Source organism: Macrobrachium rosenbergii, chromosome 36 (genome assembly GCF_040412425.1).
Source record: "Macrobrachium rosenbergii isolate ZJJX-2024 chromosome 36, ASM4041242v1, whole genome shotgun sequence".
Classification (NCBI taxonomy): Eukaryota; Metazoa; Arthropoda; class Malacostraca; order Decapoda; family Palaemonidae; genus Macrobrachium; species Macrobrachium rosenbergii.
The window spans coordinates 11,148,661-11,173,012 of NC_089776.1; the positions used below are offsets into that span (position 1 = coordinate 11,148,661).

At 34.1% G+C, this 24,352-nt stretch overlaps 1 protein-coding gene across 1 annotated transcript in view; it reads right to left on the reverse strand.

Moving 5' to 3' along the window:
- Positions 1-950: 950 nt before the first annotated feature.
- Positions 951-24,352, reverse strand: part of LOC136856618 (uncharacterized) — a 707,676-nt gene continuing 684,274 nt past the window's right edge. Inside the window, exons 20-22 of the mRNA XM_067134550.1 lie at positions 23,623-23,715; positions 23,141-23,318; positions 951-20,176 (exon numbers count right to left, since the gene is read on the reverse strand). Coding sequence (XP_066990651.1) covers positions 19,144-20,176; positions 23,141-23,318; positions 23,623-23,715 — 1,304 coding nt within the window. The 3' untranslated portion in view covers positions 951-19,143. The remainder of the gene's footprint in view (positions 20,177-23,140; positions 23,319-23,622; positions 23,716-24,352) is intronic.

Below are 24,352 nucleotides of genomic sequence, written 5' to 3' on the forward strand. Positions count from 1 at the left end.
ACTGCTCCCATAGCATTTATAAATACTTGGAGACCTCATTCACTGGCAAGTTTAACACACTGTCAGCAATGTTTAGCACTAGAAAATGTCTGAAACGAACAAGATACAAAATTGTCATAAAAATAACCTGTTTGTTGTTAGACTAAGCATAGATTTAAATCAACTAAGTCAACCATATTTTAAAAAAAATATTAGTTGTAGATTATCTATGTTTACTCATTTGATATCATCAATATAAAAAACTAATACGGAGATAAATGATAAGTTCCATTAGGCAGTACGCAAAAACAGATTCTGAAAATGGCTCATCATATTACTGGTATTTTGAAACTCACGAATAATTAGTACCATTTACGAGAGAAATTGACTCCTTTTTAAGTCGTTCCCAAATATAATGTTCAGAACAAGGCTCTGAATTTGTATAATCAAAAAAATAATTCTGAGTCCCCAGTTGTATAATTCTGGCAAAACAGCAAGGCAGGTTACTTTGTATTGAGCAGTGTATTAGCAATCTCCCCACAGTTTAGCTGTAGGCCTATACTACTACAAATACTTTCCAGGGACTGTCCTTTATGTTTACAGTGCTAGATTTATCGTCTTCTGGCAAAGAATGGTGGAGAGACATAACGCTTAAAAGAAAACAATTGCCACCATCTGTTTTTTAAGTCACTCAGCACCATGCATTGAATTTAACCTGTTACGAAGACAGAAATTAATTAGATCATACAAGCTTAACACTGGGAAATGAAAACCAAATTACCTATACATCTCTCATTTATTAACACACAATTTTCTTTTTACATAATGTTAGTTCTTAAGAAAATATTATTGTTTTTGATCACAGACTTTGTTATAACATGGGAGACTGTGTGCCGGATGGCAGCGAGAAAGATAGCACTGGAAACAGATTTCCTGTCATGATGAGAGAGAGAGAGAGAGAGAGATTTATCTATATAATAAATGGGATGATTGATTACTGAATAATACATGAAACTTGGAACACTGATTCCAACAGAGGTCAATTTTCCTCATAATGCAAAAAGGTGCTTAAAACCTTATTACAAGAAAGGAACCAACAACGCTTTACGCATTTTGAAACAAAAGAAAATGGAAATACCAAATGCCGTACATTTTAGCACGACCTAAAAAGTACTAAAACTCCCAGTAAATGTCTGTTAGCCCTAAAGGTGCTCTTCACCCTCTCTCTTTCTATTTATCTCTCTCTCTCTCTCTCTCAGTAAAATGACATTCATCCTGATTTCCAAGAAGAAGGACCTACATTTTCCTTTTCATGTGGACATCCTTGCTACTGACCTGTCCTCTTGTGTGCCGCTTTCTGGGCGACTAGAGTTTAACATATAAACTGATACGTTTCTTAAGGATGACAATCAAATTTTACAAGTTAATCCCATTACACGTTTGATGGATCCTGCCAAACAGCTCTACAGAACAATGATAAAAAATGGTAAGAAAATAAGAGGTTGACCAGTGAAAATCCTCAATATTTTGGTACTGCTTCTAAACATATTTATAAATAGTAACCAATCAAGTATGTCCACTTTGGAGATACAACTTATACGGTATGTTGTGAAAATCCTGGTTTAACTAAAGTTTTAGCTTAAAGGTTTAGATTTAGCCTTTAACTTATCGCTTTTGCATCATACAGACCAATTTAGAAATTAATTTCATTGTCTCAGCCCAACCTAACCTGACCTCATTTCACTGTTTTTATAAAATTAGTTACCCTTATTATTCAACTACTGATGTCACACTGCAGAACACTTAAAAATGTATTTAAGTTAATAGAGTTCTGGCTATGCTGATTTTTTTGTAAGTATAGTATGTGGTGTTTTGCTAATGCCAACTGCTCCTGAGAAATCCATGTGATAACTTACAATCCCTGATTGTACAAATACTTTGCCTATACTCGCAACCCTGTTTTTATTATTAAAACTTTTTGCGGAATACTGTAGTGAGTATATATCTTGGTTCATCTTTAATAAATAATGAAACTTTTCCTTGATAAGATTACTGTATTCTGGATTTTGAACGAAAACCATATCTTGGATTTTCTTTGGTGATGTTTAGTGACAGGTGCAATTGCAGCAGACTGTAATTGAATTGTTTACTCTGTACTAGAGGAATGACAGAGTGGAAAATGTAATTATTTGGGACTGATATATTTTCTTAGCGTGGGCCTGGTATTAATAGTCAATATAGTCATTTAGTATCACTCAGGGTATGCATAATGTTCCACAATTTCAGTTCATTTATAGTTTTTTTTTTTTTTTTTTACAGAGTTATAGGTAAATATCCACATTCGATTTCATTGAAGTTAACTATAGTAACTGAGTGGCAGGAGCTCATGCTTAGCACTCATTACTTGTGAAATGTGATATTGGTTGTGGACATTAACCTTCACCTTACACAAAACTATAATTGTCCCATAAAGTAGCATCCACCACTAAAAGATATGGCTTTCATGGCAAGTTGTATGTTAACTGTTTTCTCGGAACAGTTTGGGTCTGTTGTACAAATTTATATTAGGATTAATTCACAGGTAATTAGGCTGTATTCGTCCATGTCAGTTGAAAGTCAAAGCCGTGGTGGATACTAACTTGATCTTAGTTATAGGACAATTATAGTCTTTGTGTGAATTGATGGTTAGTATCTACAACTGATATCACATTTCACCAGTAATGAGCGCTAAGCATGAGCTTCTGCCACTCAGATACAATTAACTTCAGTGAAATTGAATATAGATATTTACCTTTAGCTAAAAAAAACTATAAATGAACTGAAATTGTGGAACATTATGCATCCTCTGAGTGATACTGAATGTCTTTTAATACCGGTCCCAAGTAATTACATTTTCCACTCTGTCTTCCCTCTAGTGAAGAGTAAACAATTCCACTACAGTATGCTTAACATTTCCTAAAGAAGTTTGCAATTTAGTGATGTAAGTGAAATACAAAACATAAACAAAAGAATAGTTACGTACAGTCTCCCAGTGACACAAAGAGGACATTCAGTTACATATTCATTAGGCCTACATATTTTGAAGTGCTTTAGTGAACTCTGAAAACCATGGTTAAAAATCTAATACTGCTTACAATGTCAAGTACACCTCTTCATTACCTTGAATTTATCTGATGTCTTAATTTATGGATGGCTGAGTCTTCACACTAGATCAAATATAACCTTTGATTCATATTTTATAATTCTTCAGTCTTCCAGTTTCTAATAAACTCATGAAAATATAATGTTAACAATATTATCTTTTTTTAACACCCAAAACTGGCCTATTAAACATATACCTAGCAGTAATGCCTCATAAAAACGTAGCCATACGGACACATACACACAGTTCAAGAGAAACACCCAAATATATTACAGTTATAATCACCACAGACCCACATAATCCATTACAATAAAAAATCTAAATTAGAAATGTACAGAAAATACCTCAAATAATAATGGAAATTAATGTACATGGTTATAATTTTTTCTGAGCTGACGGGGAATATCTGCTGAAGATATCACTGAAGCTAATCATGATTGGCTGCTTATGTTGCTGGGCACCCACCCATTGGCTACAATGATGCCAACTGTGGATATTTACTGTCAGCACTAATAAAACAGATCATATCGTTACCATGTTTTAGTCATAAAATCACATAACAAAAAAAGAGCAATCTATGAGCAGCATTTAATGCTACATTGCTCAGCCAGATTTTAAGTATATAAAACTGAAATTGAAAATGATTACAAACTGATGTTTTACTAAAAAGTAAAAAATTATCATCTTTGAAAACAGGTACACTTTACTCTTCCCAAACGACAGTATATACAGTAGCAAAAATATCTAACTATGTCTACGAGAGTTCCCTACATGAAGACAATTTCAAAGTACCCATTTCATGCAGGAACGAAGAGAGAGCTTTGCAGTGAATGTTGTCCATGTGTAAAACGTTCAGTAAGAATAAGAAAAACTCTTGCCATGTTATGACAAACTTGAAGAAATGAAAGAGCATACTGAAAGCTGTGGATAAAGAACTATACTATTAATCACATATTGTTAATTTGCCTATTTCACATTTTGATTATCTCTACACAACAATTAAAAATACTATGTAACAATTAGCTGGACATAATTTTTTTTTTTTTTACTTTTCACTACTTACTACTTCAGACAAGATGCATATCATTAATAGTATAAAAATTTTTAAGCAAAATTAGGAGGAATTTATGCAGGGTATTACGTAATCTTGTATGCACTAAAGTGGCGGCATATGCAAGCTACTAGATAAATTAAATCCTGATATACACAGCCTTATTTTACATATCCCCTAATCTGCTGGTAAGCTGTAAAACCATAGAAAATTACTGAATTGGTGTGGAGGTATTATACATATTGTTGTTATTAAATTTACTTTCATATGCATGCAATGTCCAATATGCTGGATTTGAATGGGGGAAATTAATGTTACAAAAACTTTTCTTCTATATGAATTTTTATAACTGCTAATTTTTATATTTTTCCAAACAAATATACCTTTCTAATTAACATATACCTGTGCACAAAGAATGGAGGAAAATCAGTCCATCATCTGCAATTTGCTGGGAGTGATGATGCCAAGGAAATATTTGTAAGCTGCTTTAAGCTGTCCAATCTCAACTTAGGAGCTTGGCTTACAGGGCAATGGGGAACAAGACAGAAAAAATTCTTTAGGATAACCAGCAGGTGTTGGTAGCTAGAACCTGTAGTATAAGTTATCTGGGAAGTTAACAACATCTTGTCAAGAACTCACACATCAAGCTACAGCCCTTCTTGGTAATGAACATTAGCTCTACTGTAGACTTTTGGGCAATCAAGAGCAAGTTGTAAAGCCACAAGAAAGTCGGCAACATCTCACAAATTTAACACTTGTCAAATGTAAGAAACTGATCTAATTATTTGAAGTGTGATGTGAAAGCTGCTAGTGACTCAAAAGTTATTCAGTAAAGTAATGGAAAAACACCCAAGAACTGTGTAAAAAGACTTGCCTAAGACATTATTCTACTTTTAATTAATTCCACTTTATCATAACAGAATCTTTCTCCTACAGCAAGAGTTGGGAAGGAAGAGGGTACATTTGTAGGTGATTTTGCTTCTGTCACTTGCAATCCACTCTGGAGTAGAAGACTTTGTTAGAAACATCAAAACCAATTTCAAGTTCCATGGAAATTCTAAAGAATAATACCCAGAGACTATCTCCAGTCATACTGTCCCATTGGTCTTGGCACCAACATGACTACATATGTCACTAAGTCAATCTCCTGTGCCTTTTAATGTCCCTTAAATGTCTTATACAGTTAGTTCAGAAACATGCATTTGTTTTTACTAGCCAGAAATCAAAATTTAGTAATGTCATTTGTGTCTGGTGCTTATTTCATGATGGTATGGTGTCTGTATGATGTTTTTTTTCCTTCTTTCCTCTTTAAATCTTCAGCTGATAACTCTTATGGAGAGAGTCAACAATCAAACCCAAAAGGGATCCAAAGGGAAATCAGCCTCTAGAGAGAGAAAAGTTATAGGAAAAAGTGATGAATGAATAAATATGAGGGAATAGAAAATAAACTAACTTTTGATTCCAGTTCTACATATCCAAATGAACTTGCTTTCAATCGTAGTTACTGTTATCACCTCGACTATGTTATTTGTATCCATGTTATTAATCAAATGTTCACTGTTCCAGTTAACATAGCTTATATTACAGCAATGTGTCTCTTATAAGAGTATAACCATACTGAACATTCTGTTCACACCTTACCAGCAGATTAAAGAATGAATAAAAGATGGCTTGTATTTAAGCATGAACAAACAGAACATACCACACAAGCAATCCTTGAAATGCAAAGAATCACTCATGCAAAGAATGTCACAAATGTAAAATGAATATGACAAATCAAATAAATCATAAAGATTTAATGAGCATTAACTAAGCCAAACCGTGAGAAAATGAAACAGTCTGGCAATAAAAAGCAATCAAGATATGTAAACTGAAAAAGATGTAAAAGCTAAAGTGAAACAAAGACAAGAAAAAATAAAACATGCACTCGCAAAACATACTTCTTGGCACAGAGACAAACTTCATCAAAGGATGTTACCCGAAACTAAAATAAAAATGAATATCAGTATATTCCAGTGAATTCCTGCCTAAGTTCTAGACATGTGTTTCTAAAAATTTGTCATTCACAACATATATTCAAATGCTTTTCCTTATTTACAGCAGCAACTTTGATATGGAAATTCAACTTCTATATACACCTGGTAGGAGAAAAGGTATGAAACCACACACAAGAGCTGACCAGAGTCCGTGATATCATGTTACCTGGTGAATTTTCACTACAGGTGACAGAACATCAAATATCAACTTGAAATAGAAAGAATATTACAGTATATAAAAATCATATTATGTTCCCCGCAAATTTTTTTATTATTTATTTGTAGACAGGCAATTTCATGGTACTGTAATAACAGTAAAAATACAACTCAATTAAAAAATGTCAAAAATATCGGCAAAGATGTTCTATTACAGAATATCTAAATATCAAATAACTTCCTGCCGATTAAGCTTTTTCCCAATACAAATGAAGTAAGAATATATCTGAAATCTTACTGGTAAACCATATAAGAATTTTGGAGAATGGCAGAATTAACAGTAAGCATTTATATCATTAGAAAGACCATTCTAATACCAGAGAAATATATACACTTTGTCTCAGAAGAATAATCACACCTATTTTTTTTTGGAAAATGGTTAGAATGTCAGTATCATTCCCAAAATTAAAAAGGAATGCATGCAACACAGGAAGGAGTGACCATCTTGAAAATGAAATAATGAGAAAATCAGAAATGAAATTCTAACAATGATTTTTTAACTGTTGCTCCAGCAACATCTTCCATACTTTCACTGTAAGCTCTAGCAATTTTGACTCACCACATTTTTCATATTGCAATGAATCCTCTGTTTCTTTATATCTTACTGTCTGGACAATATTTTCCAACTTTTTTCATGCTCAATTCATATCTGGTTTTGGGGCTTTAAATAATTTTCCTTTTTGTAATGGTCTTCAGATTTCTCTTTTCATAGCCAATATCCTACCATTTAATTCTCAAAACAACTTTCTATTCCCTTACTGTCTCCCTCTCTGTGGTGCATGTACTGGGAAAGCATTCATTATCTTCTTTCCTAGGAAAATTGTCATAAAGATCATATTTTAATTTACCTGTCCAACTTCTATCACCTCACTTCATTTAGGATCAGTGCACTAGCTCCAATTTGTCTTGTTTTACCTCCACTCCATAAGAAGGTTAATTTTTATGTCACTACCAAATCTTTTACACCTGCTCCTTTATACCTAACCTCCTTCACCCTTATACTAGATTGCAACTTATAACAAGAGTTCACACAACATAAGAGAAAGGTTTTCCTTATGAAAAAAAAATCTTAAAACCTTTTGCTCTTCAATGAACAAAATCTTTACAAGCATGGGAACATTTAAAAAATTATTCTAGCATTCCAGCTGATTGGGTGGTAGTTATGAAAAAATAATGCAAATGTTACGCATTCTTTTATAACTTTGCAACTAAGAGCGCTTACTATATCTTGTAGGGCATCATAATCATTCTTGCTCTATAAGGAAAACCAAGGACTCAATTTTTGTGCTTTGATACAAAGATACAGTATTTGCCAATTACATAGACAGTGCTCTGAAACAAAATAAGTACCAAATACTCATACAGTATGGTTTTAGGTAACTAAAGTCAAGAAATACAGTACTGTACAGTAATTATGTTTTACCGAATAACAGAGAAATGTGTACAAGCACTTTTCCACACTGACGAAACTGCCAAGTACAATTTAATGGTCCTTAATTATGGAAGCATATAACAGGAAAGAATCTGATTTTACTTAGACACCTTCTTAATGTTCTTTGATGATTGTCAAAGCTCTGTAAACATTAACTTCATAAAGGACTATAAAGAACCTCAAAGTGAGTAAATTTTTTTTTAGACATGATTGTTCCATCACATTGAAAATACCACATAGCATAGCAGACCAAACAGCAACACGTTAATAGGATGTACCTCTACATATATCATTCACTTTGATCCTACAAATTTGCTGTGTTGTAATTGTAATCCTTATTGGATCTACTTTAGCTGTGCCAAAAGTTCTCACATTAAAGGTTCAAGTACTTTCATCACAGAGTGATGGTATCTAAGTAAAATTCAAGACTGAAAGTAATGACCTGTAATATGAGTCCAAAAATTACAAATAAATTGAGAGTTCAGTTCATAATGTTATTGCCTTTGTGGGGAGATGATAGCATGAAAGTGCCAAAGCTTATAACTACAGCAGTATTTACAAATATTTCAATTACAGTTTTTGAATTCATTATTTTGACTTTGAAATTAAGAAAAGAATTCAAGCAAATCTTAATCATTTTGAAGATTTACATTGTTAAATGACTTATCAGCCTCTATGTAACTGATAAAATCCGTACATCTATTATTTTCACATCAGTAATGGATTTTTCCTTTGAAATTATATTCCATTTGAAAAATAAATCTCCACTGGAAACAAAATTAAACTAACAATGAAAAAATACACCCATCACTCATATAAGTAGATAACCTATCAAAAGGACTAAGATATATTTTTCTTTTGGAAAGAAGGTGATCCTCTAAAACTCTGAAGAATTTCAGTCCTACCAGTAATTTTGATCTGCAGCACGTGCTTTCTTCTTTTCTGTCAATTACAATACAGATGATTATACAGTACTGTACAACTGTCGCATGCCCTAAAAGTACAGGTATGAACAAACAGAAACACACCAAAAACATAACATTTCATTAACTAATTTTGGTTATATTAATCAATAATCAAAAGTGGATTGACAACCTGTCATCTTTATATCAGCATAACTTTAAAAAAGTCAGATATCTAAATGGTGGTCTGCCCAAAACATAAAAAAATACTCCATCAAGACATATCTTACATGCTTCTTAGAGAAGTACCAGTCTATAATCTTTTATGTCTACATATGAACAATGTAAATAGGTATGGGTCTGGATGTTTATAAAGACTGTTTATGAACAGATTCAATCAGCATTCTTTGGAAAAGCACCTTACGATCAAGAAAGAACACCTAATGCAGGGAACCAGAATCATAAACTTACCCAGCATGGTTCCATGAGGATAGAGAGCCAAAAAAAGCAAATAAGGGTGTACAATGCAATTAGCAAATGCTAAAATGATTTGGAAATGACAGGGAAAAAGCCATAAAGGCACCAATGGCAGCATTTTTCTGTTATCATGAGCTTCCTTGCATAAAAGGTCTTCAGTTATTTAGACAAGAAACTCCTTGAAAAGATCAATGCGAGCTAGCTTCTACAGCCTCCCACTTGAGGGAAATTTAGAAAAGGTCTGTAGTAGTTTATCAATGATAATTTCCTTGTAGTGGGCCTCAAGATCATCCTTCTCGACAAAGAACTTTGGATATGGGATTAAAATAAACAAACCTCTCTTATATATAACAAGAAAGGGTCATCCTTAACTTGTTTAAATCTAAGTGATCCTGCTTGTTGTGGCCATGAAGCCCGTGAAGAGAACCTCTCTCTTATGGTGATCTCTTTAGAAAAAGTTCTCTTGTAGTAAGGTGCGCATCTTCAAAAGATCTAGTGACTCAGTCACAATAAAAAAATCTGATCCAATCAGCATTGTTCACCTGACAAAGGTCCCAATGGGATCTGACAAATCAGATCCAGGAAAAGTGTGTGGCACTTTAAAAGGGCTGCAGATCACTTTCCTTAACTTCTTCAGCGCAAGACTATGGAAATCCCATCCCAAGCTAGACATTTTTATTAAGATACTCATGGACACTGGAAGGGGGAGTGCTTTACACAACTGGTTTTATTAGAGGATCCTCTAACACTCAACACAGAAGTACCATCTTCTTTGTTCTCCATAGGAGAATGATGTGGCTTTCCGGTCTGTGATAGTGGTAAAAGGAAATTGGCCACAGAACTCTTACTGCTTTCTTATTAAGATGGATTTATGTTAAAAATGAAAATTCCCCATCAAACATTATATTTTTATATATGGGAATGCCTTGTACATATATATCTAACCAGGTAAAACCTGTGAGTGGGTATTTGTCCTGACTTTATGATGTTCACTCACTACAGATACTGATCTCAAAACTAGTCATTAATCAAGTGCACCTCTGTGTCCAGCTATTAAACCTGAACTCTGTCGTGACTATTTTCATGAGCTGTGCTGGTGGCCAGTGCTAAGTGGAGCTGGGAGGGAAGGATCCAGAGCATGGCTCTATAATGTCCCTAACATAAACCTGTGTATCCCAATTATTTCTGAAGAACTTGGCTGCTGAGAAACATCAGGAAGCCTTCTGAAAATACAAACACAATCCCAACATACCTGAGGGAGGACATGGAGCATAATACTGGATGACTATTACTTTAATATCAGAATCAGGAAATAGACTGGTTAAAACTCGTAAGTGGGATGTTCTTTTATCATTGGAAATCTTTCCCCAGATGAGACTGACTACACTCTGTGGCAAGAACTTTCAATAACTATACATTGTGCAGGCTGGTAATAGCTGTGATTACCACTGATGTACAGTGTACTGTGTTGCTGATACTAAAACCTGGTAAGCCTTTCTCCCTGTGGTAAGTCACTGCTCAGTGTTGAAACTGTTGGAAATAGCTGAAATTTTTGTCTATTATATCTGGAAACATTATTTGCATTTGCATCCTTGCCTTTTCGGAGAATGGATCCACTTTCCTAATACGGACCACATTTATGACTTACAGTATGATGCACAAGACATTGCAGCTTTATTACAGGATCCCAAAACTACCAATCAGGATTAATTTGTGTTCCAATAGGAAGCCCAGAAAGTTTTTACTGCCTTTTCTCTAAAGGGAACCTGATACACAAGAAAGTTAAGGACATCCTAGCTCATTAAAACTGATACCAGGGCCTATGATCTGGTATCATCCTGAACAGATGCAGTAACTTGCTTCCTTCTCACTTGGTATTAAGGACATAAATAAACTTTTAACATGAAACAATAAACTCAATGGCTAGAATAAAATAAACACAATATGGTTGATTTTGGTACAACTTCCCTCTTCCCTACTCCAATCAATTCAGGAGGGATAGGAGGAGGAGAATGAGATGGCGACAGCATATAAACTGAGCTTAAACTAGAATGTGTCAATGAAGCTACAGTCGTCTGTCCCATACTGGGTCTAACTTTAGTCAGAACAGGAAATGAATGTACATACATAAGGATACACTCAAAGTATTCATGTGAATTACCCTGAGCCACTTGGAATAGGATTTGACTTGTGTGTCTAATGTTCAGTCCCTTTCATGTGTACTCAAAGCAACCATGCTGGGGTATCTCAGATGGAACAAAAAAAATTAATTTGACTCTTATGAAGCCATAAAAATAAAACAACAATTACTCATAAAAATGGTAAAATATTAGGAAAAGCAATTGTAGAAAGGAAAGCAACTCAGCTAGATCTCTAACAAATGTTGACATAGAATGCTGCAAGGTAATTCAGGTAAGTATTCACAATACTGTACATTTCATCTAGTGGATGGTATTCCTTTTTTGAGTACACAGGTTAGTTTTCTGGTGAAACTTTTGGCTGTCAGTTCTAGATGTAGAAATTAGTCTTCAGATGTTATATCTGAATCAAAATGCTTTCCCATGGAAGGCTGCCTGACAATATGCCAAAAAACACTACTGCAGTACTTTTGCGTGTCATTTTTGAATAGATAACCATTCCACTTGTACTACATATTAGGTTATGACTTTGAGAGAGCATATTACTATTTACTTTTACACTAATGAAAATGCTACTTCTACTGAAATAATCTCAATGTAACCTACATTTAATTGAGCACAACAAAATTTCCCATTTCTGTATAATCACTGCTTGGTCCAATTATCATCATACAGTACATACTTCATGTAAAGGTGCTTTGTATTACAGGATTTTAATCCCATTCATTAATAAGTAGATTTAAGGACTAAACCAAATCCGTTAAGGTTCCCAAAATCAAAGTGATTTGGTTCTAGTGACTGACAAGCAAAGCTAATAACAGGATTATGTGAAAGTTTTCTGTAATAAAAGACTTCATGATGTCCACAAAGAATTTTTTCCAGCTCTCCGTAAACATATCTTCAAGACTTAAGTCATCCTCTCATTTAATTTATGTTTTATTTTGCAGCTTGATATTGTGTTCTAGTGAGATCCTATACTCCCAATACTGGAGTACTACTGTTAATCACATTTGCATTTTCATGTTAGAATGGTTATATGTCATTTTTAACATTTATGGCTTACATTATGCATTTCCATCCTTTGCAACGATTCTTTTAAGATGTAATGTTTCCAGTGTTATCATAAGCATTAGGTACAATAACTTCTTTACAAACGTTTTTTTATTTGGGGTAACTATTGCGTATCAACATCTTAATATCACTCAAAACCTGCTATTGAATTTCATATTTTTTTGTTTCATTTGCAGAAAAATATTCAACACATGACAGATATTAGTGAAATTACTTTTTTCGGATATAGGTTCACGGAAATCTACTGCAGATAATTTAAAAATGTAAATGAATAAAGATTTTAATTTTCATCTCTGGCATTTTTCATGAGGCCATTTGTCACAATTGCTTGAGTTCAATATTTGCTTTTGGTTCCCAATGAAATAAAGCATGTCTAACAAACTTAGATAAAGTCTTGTGTAATAAACCTAATTTCTGGTTACTCACAAGTGTGTATGCATACTGGAAGCCATTCTTTCTACCTTATTTCTAGTTGCTCACAAGTATGTATATACACTTGAAGCCATTCTTATTTCCATAAAACATGCTAGTCTTGATACCTCCCAACATGTATCCTTCAGACTGTGATTCTGATAAGAGGTCATTCTACACATTGCAATGCATTATGTATACTGTACATTACTGTGCCAGGTGCAACTTTGAAAAAAGTGAGACAGGGACTGTTCTGATTAACAACTAAGTTTAAAGACTGGGTCTAAGAAAATTTTCATTAAAAACAATTTTTATTCACTGACTTGAAAAAATAATTTTCCAAAGTGAGGAAGGTTACATGAAGGCATGAACAGGGCAAGATTAGAAAAAATAGTTTTCTATAAGAAAATAATGAATGTCCTTAAGGATCTTAACAACCAATTTTCATTCAAATGATGTAAAGTACATAAGAAGCAGCTCTATTCTTTTAATAAAAGCATATGAAGTTTTTTTTTACAGACATGTATGTATCCCTAATGTTATATTTTTGATGATTTTTTATTGCTAGTATGGTACAGACCTACACCACATTTTCTATACCATTAAGAATGTCAGCTATTTATTTGTAAAAAGAAAATGTTAATCCTCTCTGGGTAATTCAATGAGCTTCCAGCTATATTTATCTGGATACTCAATATTTAAAAAAAAAAAAGACCTTCAAACCACCATTTAGATGTCAAACAGCACATAACATTGATGTTATTTTTCATCTCATTCCTTAACAAAAGATAAATAGCGAAAAAACTAGTAAACAAACCTAAAACATACATGGTATGCTTGTGCACTCCATACACAAAATACCTTTCAGATAATTAAAGAAAAGTTCTACTTTACAACCTAAAAAAAATGTCTTCAACCTACATGGAAAAATTTTCCACTCATGATATTGAAAGTTTCCAGTCATGTTTCTAAGAGGATGAGTTTCTTTCTTAATACTTCTCTACATATCACTACTGATAAGTTTAATCAGACCACTGAATGTTTCTATACACAAAGCTCCAGTTATATATCAAGACTTTAAAGATAAAAACAGAAATGGAAGGAACACTGACAGAATTCCTGTAGTCCTTAAATGAAATCATTTCCCAAAAATTTTCAACACTAGAGGTTTCTATAAAGACGGGAAAGAAGTGGACATAATAGGTAAGAAGTGGACATAATAAACTAAATACACAAAAGGAAGATAACAAATCTGCACCAAAGGGGGAAAATATTTCCTCGTAACTATCAGAAGTCATTTTAACTGTGCCTCCTTTCATAAATTAAAAGGGGCAAAGGTTTTCCTAAAGTGTTATAAGCCCAGACAGCTCTCTCGTTTCAGCTTGTAATCTTTATTCCTCGACGTACATTTATTTCTCCACTACCCAGTATCATTAACTATGTACAATGTGATGGGCAAAATATCGCTACCCAGAAATAAATGCTCCATTCATTTGAGCACATTAGAGAAATGAAAGTGAACTCAAGAGAGGCAGAATATGTACATGTACTTTGGCAACATATACAAGCCTGTTACTTATCTACTCCTTAATTTTCCTAAAGAACATTGTCTATGAGCTGAACCCACTTCACAAAAGACTTTTATACCTCGTCAACTAGTATCACTCTCTCAACACAGTTGCTCTCTAGGTAGTGATAATAGATACACTAGTTAAGTGCTGTAAGTTTCCTATAAGCTTACAGCAATGTTCATTTACAACAGGTAATGATCTTCATGTTTACAAAATCGTAAAAATTAAACCATTGTACAAAATTGTACACTACAAACTACTCATCTTTCATAATTTTAAAGAACAGTTCATAATAAACTTCATTGATATATTAACTCTTCAAATTCAAACCTTTAAAAACATATCTTATACCTAATACATAGACATCTGAGAGAAGTAAATTAACAAAATACATATTCTTCTATGAATGACTATCAGTATTGTATCTATAAAATGGAAGCGTATATCATCAGGGGGAGAAAGGAGTTAAGTATGCATTAAACAGGGCATGTTGTTTCTATTCAAAGACATTTTTCTGTTATTATTTACTTAAACACTGAATAATCACAGATAAGTGTAGGAAAGACACAAGTTAAGTGGGGTACTTCATGGTTTTTATTGAATCTGGGAGATGCTGAAGTGCCAATGTGCAAGACGTGATAATACAGGGATGTAATAACATAATTCCACACCTGCAGCCGTGAGTAAACTTTCTGACATTCAGAAACTTTAAAAAGGCCAAACTCAAATTATGAAATGTCACAAAAAGAAATTGTTTACCAAGCTTTTTTTGCCTACGTGCCATAACTCTTTTCATTTCTAAATGGTTTATCTAAACACAAACTTCTCTAGATGAGTTACTCCTAATTAAGATGCTTCACAGCTTGAACAGCGTAGTCAAAATAGCTTTTCTTAGGTATCCTTGTCATCTGCTTCTCATTCTACCTTTTACCATTTTCGTCATTGAATATTAACTAGTCAAAAACATTTAGTACAATTATGTACAGTAAACATACATAATTAAGCAAATATATTCAGTTCAAAGAGTATTGTTTTCACTCTCAATTCAATAATTTATGTAGTCAATATAATAAAGTATATGCATGGCATTTGAAGTAATAAATGCAGCCCAACTCCTCATAGATGTGTTGTCTTTGTACTGCTCAAGGATTTAACTTCCAAAAATTTTTGAATAAGACAGAGCAGGTGGTGTCCTGCAGACTGTCATAATTAACACATTTACTAAAAGCATTTAGCCTGTTTTGTCCATTAAATCCCTAACAACCTGCACCTTGTAAGTCTCGGACAATAAAAATGCTGACTTCTTCACTCATGATACAAACCTAAGCTTAATTTTCAAAACAAACATAAAATCAGGGACAAAATATCAGCATTCCTAACAGTTATGACCTTCTGAACTGTGTAGAACTGAAGACCTGAGCAGAAAAATCAAGTTCCCTTTTATCATCAAAGTTTGTCAGGCATCTGTCTGTGTACGTAGGTATGTATCTATGACATACACCTTTTGCATCTTCTATTTCTTCAAAACTGCCAGATTACTCTCTACAAAGCATCCTTGGGTATGGAGGATTAAAGTTTTTCTCAATTAGGCCCACACCCTCTTCCATGGAGAGATAATAAGAAATGATAAAAATGGGGTGGGATCATGTATAAATCTACTTCTCTTAAATTGCAGGGCTAGATACAAAAATCTCATGTTAAAGCTTCCTTATATAATGTAGAATCAAGTGTATTCAAACCATGGCCTCTGGGGCAAGAATGTCACAACAAGGATTCAGCATTATACACGGGAATATAACATATACAATAGCATTAGAATCCTTAAAAATCTCAAGAACAAAGATGCAGATTGTTAAATGAACATACTGTACAGTCATCTTCATGGAGTGTAATATAAAGACTGTTAAAACCATGACCCAGGCACCAGGATTAGATCACAATGGGATTCCAAATTTTGACACAGGAATATGTTAGTAAAATCTTAACTTCACGCTTGAAAATGCAGCAGGGCCTGTGGACCTCTGTTAAAGTAAGTCTTTAGTAGGTAAGTTTTAAAAATTATTCTTGTTGGTCATTTCCTTGTGTAAAAAGATAAATGACCATTTGTCATTTATAAAAGTTACCACAAGGGTGATTTTCAAATGATTAAAATATTCTAAGTATGCAAGAAAGCACAGAAAACCTTGCAACAAGAAGGCTGCTCAACAAACAGCTGAAGCTGATGTTTACCTCAATGTCCAGAGGACACTCACACACACACACACACAGTTTCATTAAGTTATGGGATAGAAACCAGACTTTCCAAATGCCAGTGACATGAAAGGTGAAAATGTAATTAGGGTTAGATTTGAATGCAAATTTAGTGTACTTTGCTACTAGTTATTTCAAATGAACCTAAATTTCAACTACTGTTGCTATTACAGTACTACTACATATACAGTATAAGTAAGCAATGTCTAAAAGTATTCAAAATAAATTCTTTGGTGTGAAAATAACTTTAAACATACATACCAAAGACATACAGCAGAGTATTCAATTTGTTACTGTATCTAGTTGTATCTCATTTTGTCTCCTGATCAATTGCCTGTAATAAGATAATTTATCAAAAATCTACTCTTTGAGATTTTATTTTATTTGCATGTAAACAAAACTTGATGTCTCATAGTATTTAATTTTGTAGTATCACTTCCACTGGAAAACAAGGTTAAAACATAATCGGTAATTTTTCCTCTTTTGAGGGAATGAAGGTTAAGACTTGTATAGGATTCTGCAACTCTCCATGATGCCCATCCACAGGCATTCCACAGATAAGCAGCTCAATTCCCACTGGCGTTATGCCCTTAATGAGAAAAGTTTCAATTGAAAATTTTACTTATAGGCTTATGGAGTGTTGGCCAAGTTTGATACCAATCACATGGCATCCAAAAGATGATGAATTTACCAAAGGAAGAACTGTTTTATGTGACTGAAATTCTTTGGTATTTTTAAACTTGTTGCATTGGTCACATATTGTTTGTTTCTAAATAAAATATTGCCTGCCTTGATATTCAGACCAACTTATCTTGGTTGGATACCTCCTTAGTTGCATCAAAATTATTACCATTCACAAAGTCACTCCTAGCAATTTTATAATAATAGAATGAGACTACTGTGTTAGTACTCATAATAAAACTTTCAAGGTTAAGGAGAGAAGGTAATTAAATAAACAATAAAGTTCATTATAGAATAGTTCTGAAGAATTTGCCCAGTTAACAGCAAAAATGTGATAGCCAAACAGCAAATATATTGCACTCCTAATTTGATGCTCAGTACACAAAAAATCTTAACGGGTAAACAAAAAATGTTAGCTAAACCATCGGTTTCAATTAATTTGCATCAAGCATTCCTTAAGACAAATAAAGATTTAAACCTACTGTTTGATAAATATAGAAATAATAAAAGGGAAAAATGTTTAACTTACTGCTGCAGTACAGTATTTTTTTCTCTCATAAAAAACTATGAAAGGACTCGAACATTTTTCCTTCTAGATACCTGATTATCTTTCAAAATGTAAAGCAATTTGGATGACAATTCTACTGTAGCTAAAATGGCAAAAAGGTATTCTCACAGCTCGATCAAATTTGTGACACTTATCATGGACATGATCTTAAAAGAACCACAGTGAAATAACCCACAAAACTTGGTCATTCTATGGTCAGTTTATTTTCACCTGATGGTGTTAAGAGACTATATCTTGAAGAGTAAAATAATAAAGAACAAAATAACACAGAAAGGGACTTCTAAACCATCATATGTGTTCACCAGGAATATAACACCAATCAGACACTGAAAACGATCCTGACATAAATGACCAAAACCTAATTCTACGGCACTGTCAGATGAAAATAAACTGACTAAAGCTGAAAGAAAGGTAAGTCAGAAAAATGACCTCAATCAAAGGAGTTCAGATTCTTCAACACAGTTGACTGATATGAAAAATTTATAACAACTTAAATACCGATTGTTAAAGTGTGCAATCAGCAGTTTTAAAATGATGCAAGACAATGGTTTACTATTTTTTACAAAGAAGTTACTTGGAACAGACTACAACTGTGATTTGATTGTTGATAAAGATTGCTATTAGAATAATGCTTCACCAATGTTCAAGTTTTCCTCCTAAACAGCATGATGAACAGCTTGAATGTTTTGTTATTTTCTGGTGACGATACCTGTGATATGCATCAAGAATTGGTGGAGCCGTTGAGTCTAAGAAAGTTGTGGCTGTGGTATCAGTGTGATTTGGAATGAAAGAATAAATTATATAAAATATGAAGCTTGCTTAGGAAAATATGATGAATATGGAATAAAGTTTCTGTCTGAGGCTCATCAGGAAAGAAAAAATTTAGTAAACACCACAGAGTATAGGACTCAAACATACTCTTAGGAATTTGGCTGAAAATCAAGTATAAGAAGATACTTGATTTGCAAGTAGAACAGACATTACCTCTATCAAGGGGACTGGTAACCTTTTGCAGAACCTTGTTAGTGACTGTGAGACGGATATGAAATGATGAACTCATGTAATGCATAATGATAATCAAAGCGTTTGAAAGAATGACAGATTGTTGTGCGTTCTTGTAGTGGTAAGGATGGACGAAGAGAGATTAGTAATGAATGATGCCAAAGTTCGAAATACAGTAAGGCAAATAGGAAATGGCAAGACTTGACCAGGCTTGGGTCACAACATGGTAGACTCTGTGGGGGAAGGTGGGTCAACATTACAAGGATGGACTTCACACTCTGCAGTCACTCCACGAAGTGATGTTGGCTTTCCACTTGGCGCTCCAGTTTCTTGCTGCCTTTGATGAGGTCTCCAAGAATCTCCAGGGCTTGCTAATGGTCTATTTAGATCTCTTATGGGGGATACTGGTCCTGCTTGATGTGGATATATCTTATTGTGACAGAGAAGAGGAGGAGAAGACCCTCTGCATGACTCACGTCTTGGTCCCGGCGAGCAACTAGAGCCTCGAACAACCATTTCCTCCAGTTCCTCTGGACCTATATGGCTTCTGCTATCAGCAGAATTGCTCTTAGAGACTACACGATGGGATGAAGCAGGCACTGCTCTATTGCGGGGTGTATCTGGACAGCTGACAGGAGTTTTGGATATAACTGTTCTGCCCTGAAGCTCAATCACTGGTACCTGGGGTATATGATTCTGTACAACACCAGTGGAAGGTACTGAGGGTCTGGAAGCAGAGCGTTTATGTCTTACATGTTGATCTTTGGAATTCATCTTTGGCACTGCAACACTATCACATACTTCTTTCTTTGGCATCGCATTGTCACTTTTGCTTCTAATACAGTTTGATTTTGATACCGACTTTGTACTTGAGCTTTTAACGTCTTTGGCACTGTTACTTTCCTTAACCACTACGTTCGGAGGCTCCTTTTGAGTTCTTCCATTTGGCATACTAGAGTCTGAGTAACTAGGTTCACCAGCTTTAGGTTCATGGTCAGATTGTAAACATTCTTCACTTTCTGAGCTGTTCTGTTGGACTGTTGGAAGCCTTGGCAGAAACTCATTTACACTTGAGCAGCTAGCTCTCTCCGCTTCAGCCATAACACTGCTGCAGGCTTCTTGAGGATCTGTTTGCATTTTAGCAGCGTGTATGCTGCTGAATCCCTTAATTCCTGTCAAGGATTCAACTGTAGAATCTCTTCTGTTCATATAATGCTGTCGGCCAAGTCGGATTAATTCCTCATCGAGTCTGGAATCACAAAAAGAAAAGTTGATTAAAAGCAAGAAATGACTACTGCCATACTACCAGGTATATAGTAACTGTTTTATCATTACTGAAAACAATTTGATTTTCATACAGTTTGGAAGACTAATTTTTCATGCAATTATTCTTTTATTTTATGTCACGATACTATATGACACACATATCTTAATTATGCAAAACCTTTAAAGGTCAAAACGACTGCAAATCTTAATACTGCATAACATCCAAAACGTTCTATATAAGCTAATTCTGAATAAACAAAAAACCCCCAAGGATAACAAAATTCTTAACCGCTGTAAATACAGTAGTTTAAAATACCAGAATGTAAACTAGTCTTAAAGGAAAGCTAAGAAAATGTGGCGAAGGAAAAAGAATAAGGTGTACACATGTAAATAGCACAACTACCTCTTAAAAGAGGGAAGGATTCTTTGGAAACAATCCAGACACAAGAATTGGAGATACTACTTGATTTCACCAAGACCCTGATCATTCTAACTTGTGTTACTTTTCTTTTGCAATTTCTATAAAACTGGGTCATGAAAGAAAAGTAGCGTAACATTTGGCATGTGAAGACAAGGGCTTAAACTAAGAATGATTGCAAAAAGACTGAAAACTATAAAATGTCCTTTGAATAGATGCAGGTGTCACTGACCTGGGTATGTCCAATGTTTTTATCTTTTTTTTATAACCTACCTTGAAAATCCTTTCAAAGTAGAGGCCTACATGACAAAAAGCCATTTTAATGAAGGTACAGAGAACGTATATCTTTCAAGAGAGCTAATGATAGAGTTCAAGGCACCAGCTAATGAGATGATGTTGATTACCCGAATTTGTCAGGGCTCAGATTTTCAAAGAAATTTATTCATGGCTGATAAATAAATGGGCATTCTGTTTTGTGGAAGCTTGCTTGGCAAGGCATTGTCCTCTGTGACATGTTCCATCTCTGTGGAATTAGGAAGAGAACTGATTTTGGCTTCTGCAATCTGCAAAGAACTGAGAAAGCCTGTGAACTGGCCAGTCAGAATATCAGTGACACAGAAAAATCCTTCTCCACATCCACATTTCTGCTGCATCCAATTACCATTCCATTATCTTACTAATCATCCACATTTCACATACATACACCAATACTGACCAGTAAATTTTTCATTACATTAAATGCTCTTTTTGCTTCTTGTATTGACACTGTATTTTACTATGACTGCTTATCAGATGTCATCTAGCTACAAAGGCAGCAAAACCGGTCTGTCTGTTTAATTTTTTCCCTACTATGTTCAACTTTAACGTGATCCTGGCTCTTAAAACAGTGCACTGAAAAAATTAAATTGATAAATAAACAATATATTATACCATGATAAAATCATGCAAGTGAGGAATAAAACACTGAAGGCACTGGGAAGAATGCTGGTAGCCCAAGCTGACAATTATTGAGTTTTAAATATGACAAGAATAGCTGATGATGTAATGCTGAAGGAATGGTAACTAGCGTTAGCCAGGAAAACCATCATCCTTTAACACAGCACAGATGGAGACAGTCTTCTTTTTTATCTTATTATGGAACGGTGAATATGACTAGGCTTAAGTAGAGCAGCTGTTGTAATTAGTATGAGCACAACAGTTGGATAAGACCAGGTACTGAACACATATGCACACTAGTCAGTTAAAGCCAATTTTCTTAGGCATTAGGAAGGTAATACTGTACTTGCAATACTTACAAGCAGATCTGATGTCAGCAAAACATATAATTGAGCACTTACCACAAAACTTGTCACTCAGCACAATTTACTGATGAACTCACCTGTGTGTATACCTGTGCAGCAGATAAGAAAGAAAATAAAGTTAATGCACTGCCTCTTTATATAAAGCTTTTAATCAGCGTTATAAAGTTAGAAGAAAGCCTTGGTTGCTTTGATTACTTAATATGAAATAAATACCTCTAGTTTTTGTCAAAATTAAATATTTTATTAATATGAATAATCATGGAGATCTAAACACATGTAAAAAAGGTCTGATTCATGGAAGTTTTCGGTCTATGAAAACTTTTTTCAAAGGTCATTTACAAGGGTAGTAAGATATATACTTTTAAGATGTGAAAAGGTCAAATTTATCAATGAATTTGAATATATGTTCCCATGTAAACTATAATCTTCTCATAATATGCTAAGTCAGTATTAATAACATTTGACTAAAATAATACTGACAATAACTCTTACAAAACTACATTCCTAGAATCACTCAGAAATACTCAAATGACAAAAGAATTTGTTTTTTTCACACAAGCACACTAATCTCTCTTTTAGTTTTCAAGTACTTTTCTCTCTCAGGGGTAAAACTGATATTACCGATTTGTTCTCCAATCTTAGCCAACCATAAAAATTCTCTCTGCCCTGCCAAAAAAAAAAAAAAAAAAATCAAAGTCAGTTGCAATGCTTGAAAAAAGTTGCAACTAAAGATAAATTAGATTTCCTCTTTATGTTGTTTCTCAGAAAGTTCCCATTCCTATCTGGGCCAACCCAACACTGAAAATAGGACAACCATGTTCTGAATTACACTGTATCATCATTATTATTATTATTATTATTATTATTATTATTGAGAAGATGAAACCTATTCAAATGGAAAAGTCCAATATGACAGCTTTGTTAATATGAAAAAGACTTGGAATGATAAAATGGTCAATCCATTTTCTCCTAGAGAAAGAGGGAACAAATACTGAAAATATATGCTGGCTCCAGAGCAGTTGCCCTGAAAGAAATATTGCCTACAGTGTGCCTGGTTTGGAACAATGTCAATGGTATCAAAGCTGCATTTCTTTCTGTCTTTGATATTTCATTCATTCCCTCAGATCTACCACTCCTTCTCACACAAACTGTCTACTGCTTCTATTTCCACTCCTCACTGAAGGATCAATCGATGGCCAAACAATGAGGGGATGAAATTGTGACTTACCCAATTTCTGGTGGCATAGGTAATTCCTTCTTGAAGTCATCCTTTCCTAAGAGCCAGTAAGTAGGCATTTCTCCTTTGCCTTTTAGCTTGGTCAGTCCTCTGTATTCAAGATGATAGCCACCAGCTTCTTTAAGAACAGATGAAGTTTGTTCACTGACATGGATACGCCAAGCTGAACCTGTTGGTGGAATCAAACTTTCTGTCTAAAAGAACTAATATATACATGCATAAAAATAATAAGTACAAAACAAGTACGGTAAAACACTAATAATAATCATGATGTAAATCAGATAGAGGAATGGATTCCATTCCTCTAAGTTATGATTAAAAAAAAATAAGTGATTGCATTCATACTTTCAACTCTGAAACCATATCTAACTTTTTTACACCATCAGAAAGTCAATCAAACTACTCTCATAGCACCGTAAGACTACTACAGTATACACAAAAGTACAAGTTTCCTATAAAATTGTTTTGTTTACCTGTAGACTCCATCCTTGAAGCTGTGTTGACTGTGTCACCAAAGAGGCAGTACCTGGGCATTGTCATCCCTACAACACCAGCACAGCAAGGACCTGAAATCAAAACAAAACATCTTTGGCCACAAAAATCCATTGTGCAATAGTTCATTATCAAGGAAGTTCTGAATGAAACTAATATATGAGGGTTATTAATGATTAACAAGGAAATATATGCATTCTACTGCGTATCTTCAGAATTGGTGGGAAAGCACGGCCAGATTGTCCTACATAACTTCTCTGTTATGAAACTAGAATTTTCTACACCATTTACTTTCTAAAAATATGTACAGTCTCATTACTTAAAGATGCTTAAGCCCCACAATACTATTTCTATACATGTACTATTTTCTTAATTTGTAAAGTTTGCCTATATAGCACCTCAACTTAACAGACACTAATGGGGTCTGACTTTCTCACAAGTAACAAACCCCCTATATTAGAGCCTGTACTTGATATTTTTCAAGTATCCTACAGCTAACAGCAATTCCTCATAGTTCCTAACCTAAATTAACCTGGACTTTGCACTTACCTTTCAATGTAAGAAATTTATCTAAAAACTTATCATGTCTAAAATGATGGACAGCAAAAAGTAACGACAATGATGTAGCTGGTAAGTACAAAAATTCCACTAAGTTGTAGTCCTTTAAGTTGAGGTGTTACTAGGTCAAATTTCTGACAGGTTTTCATTATA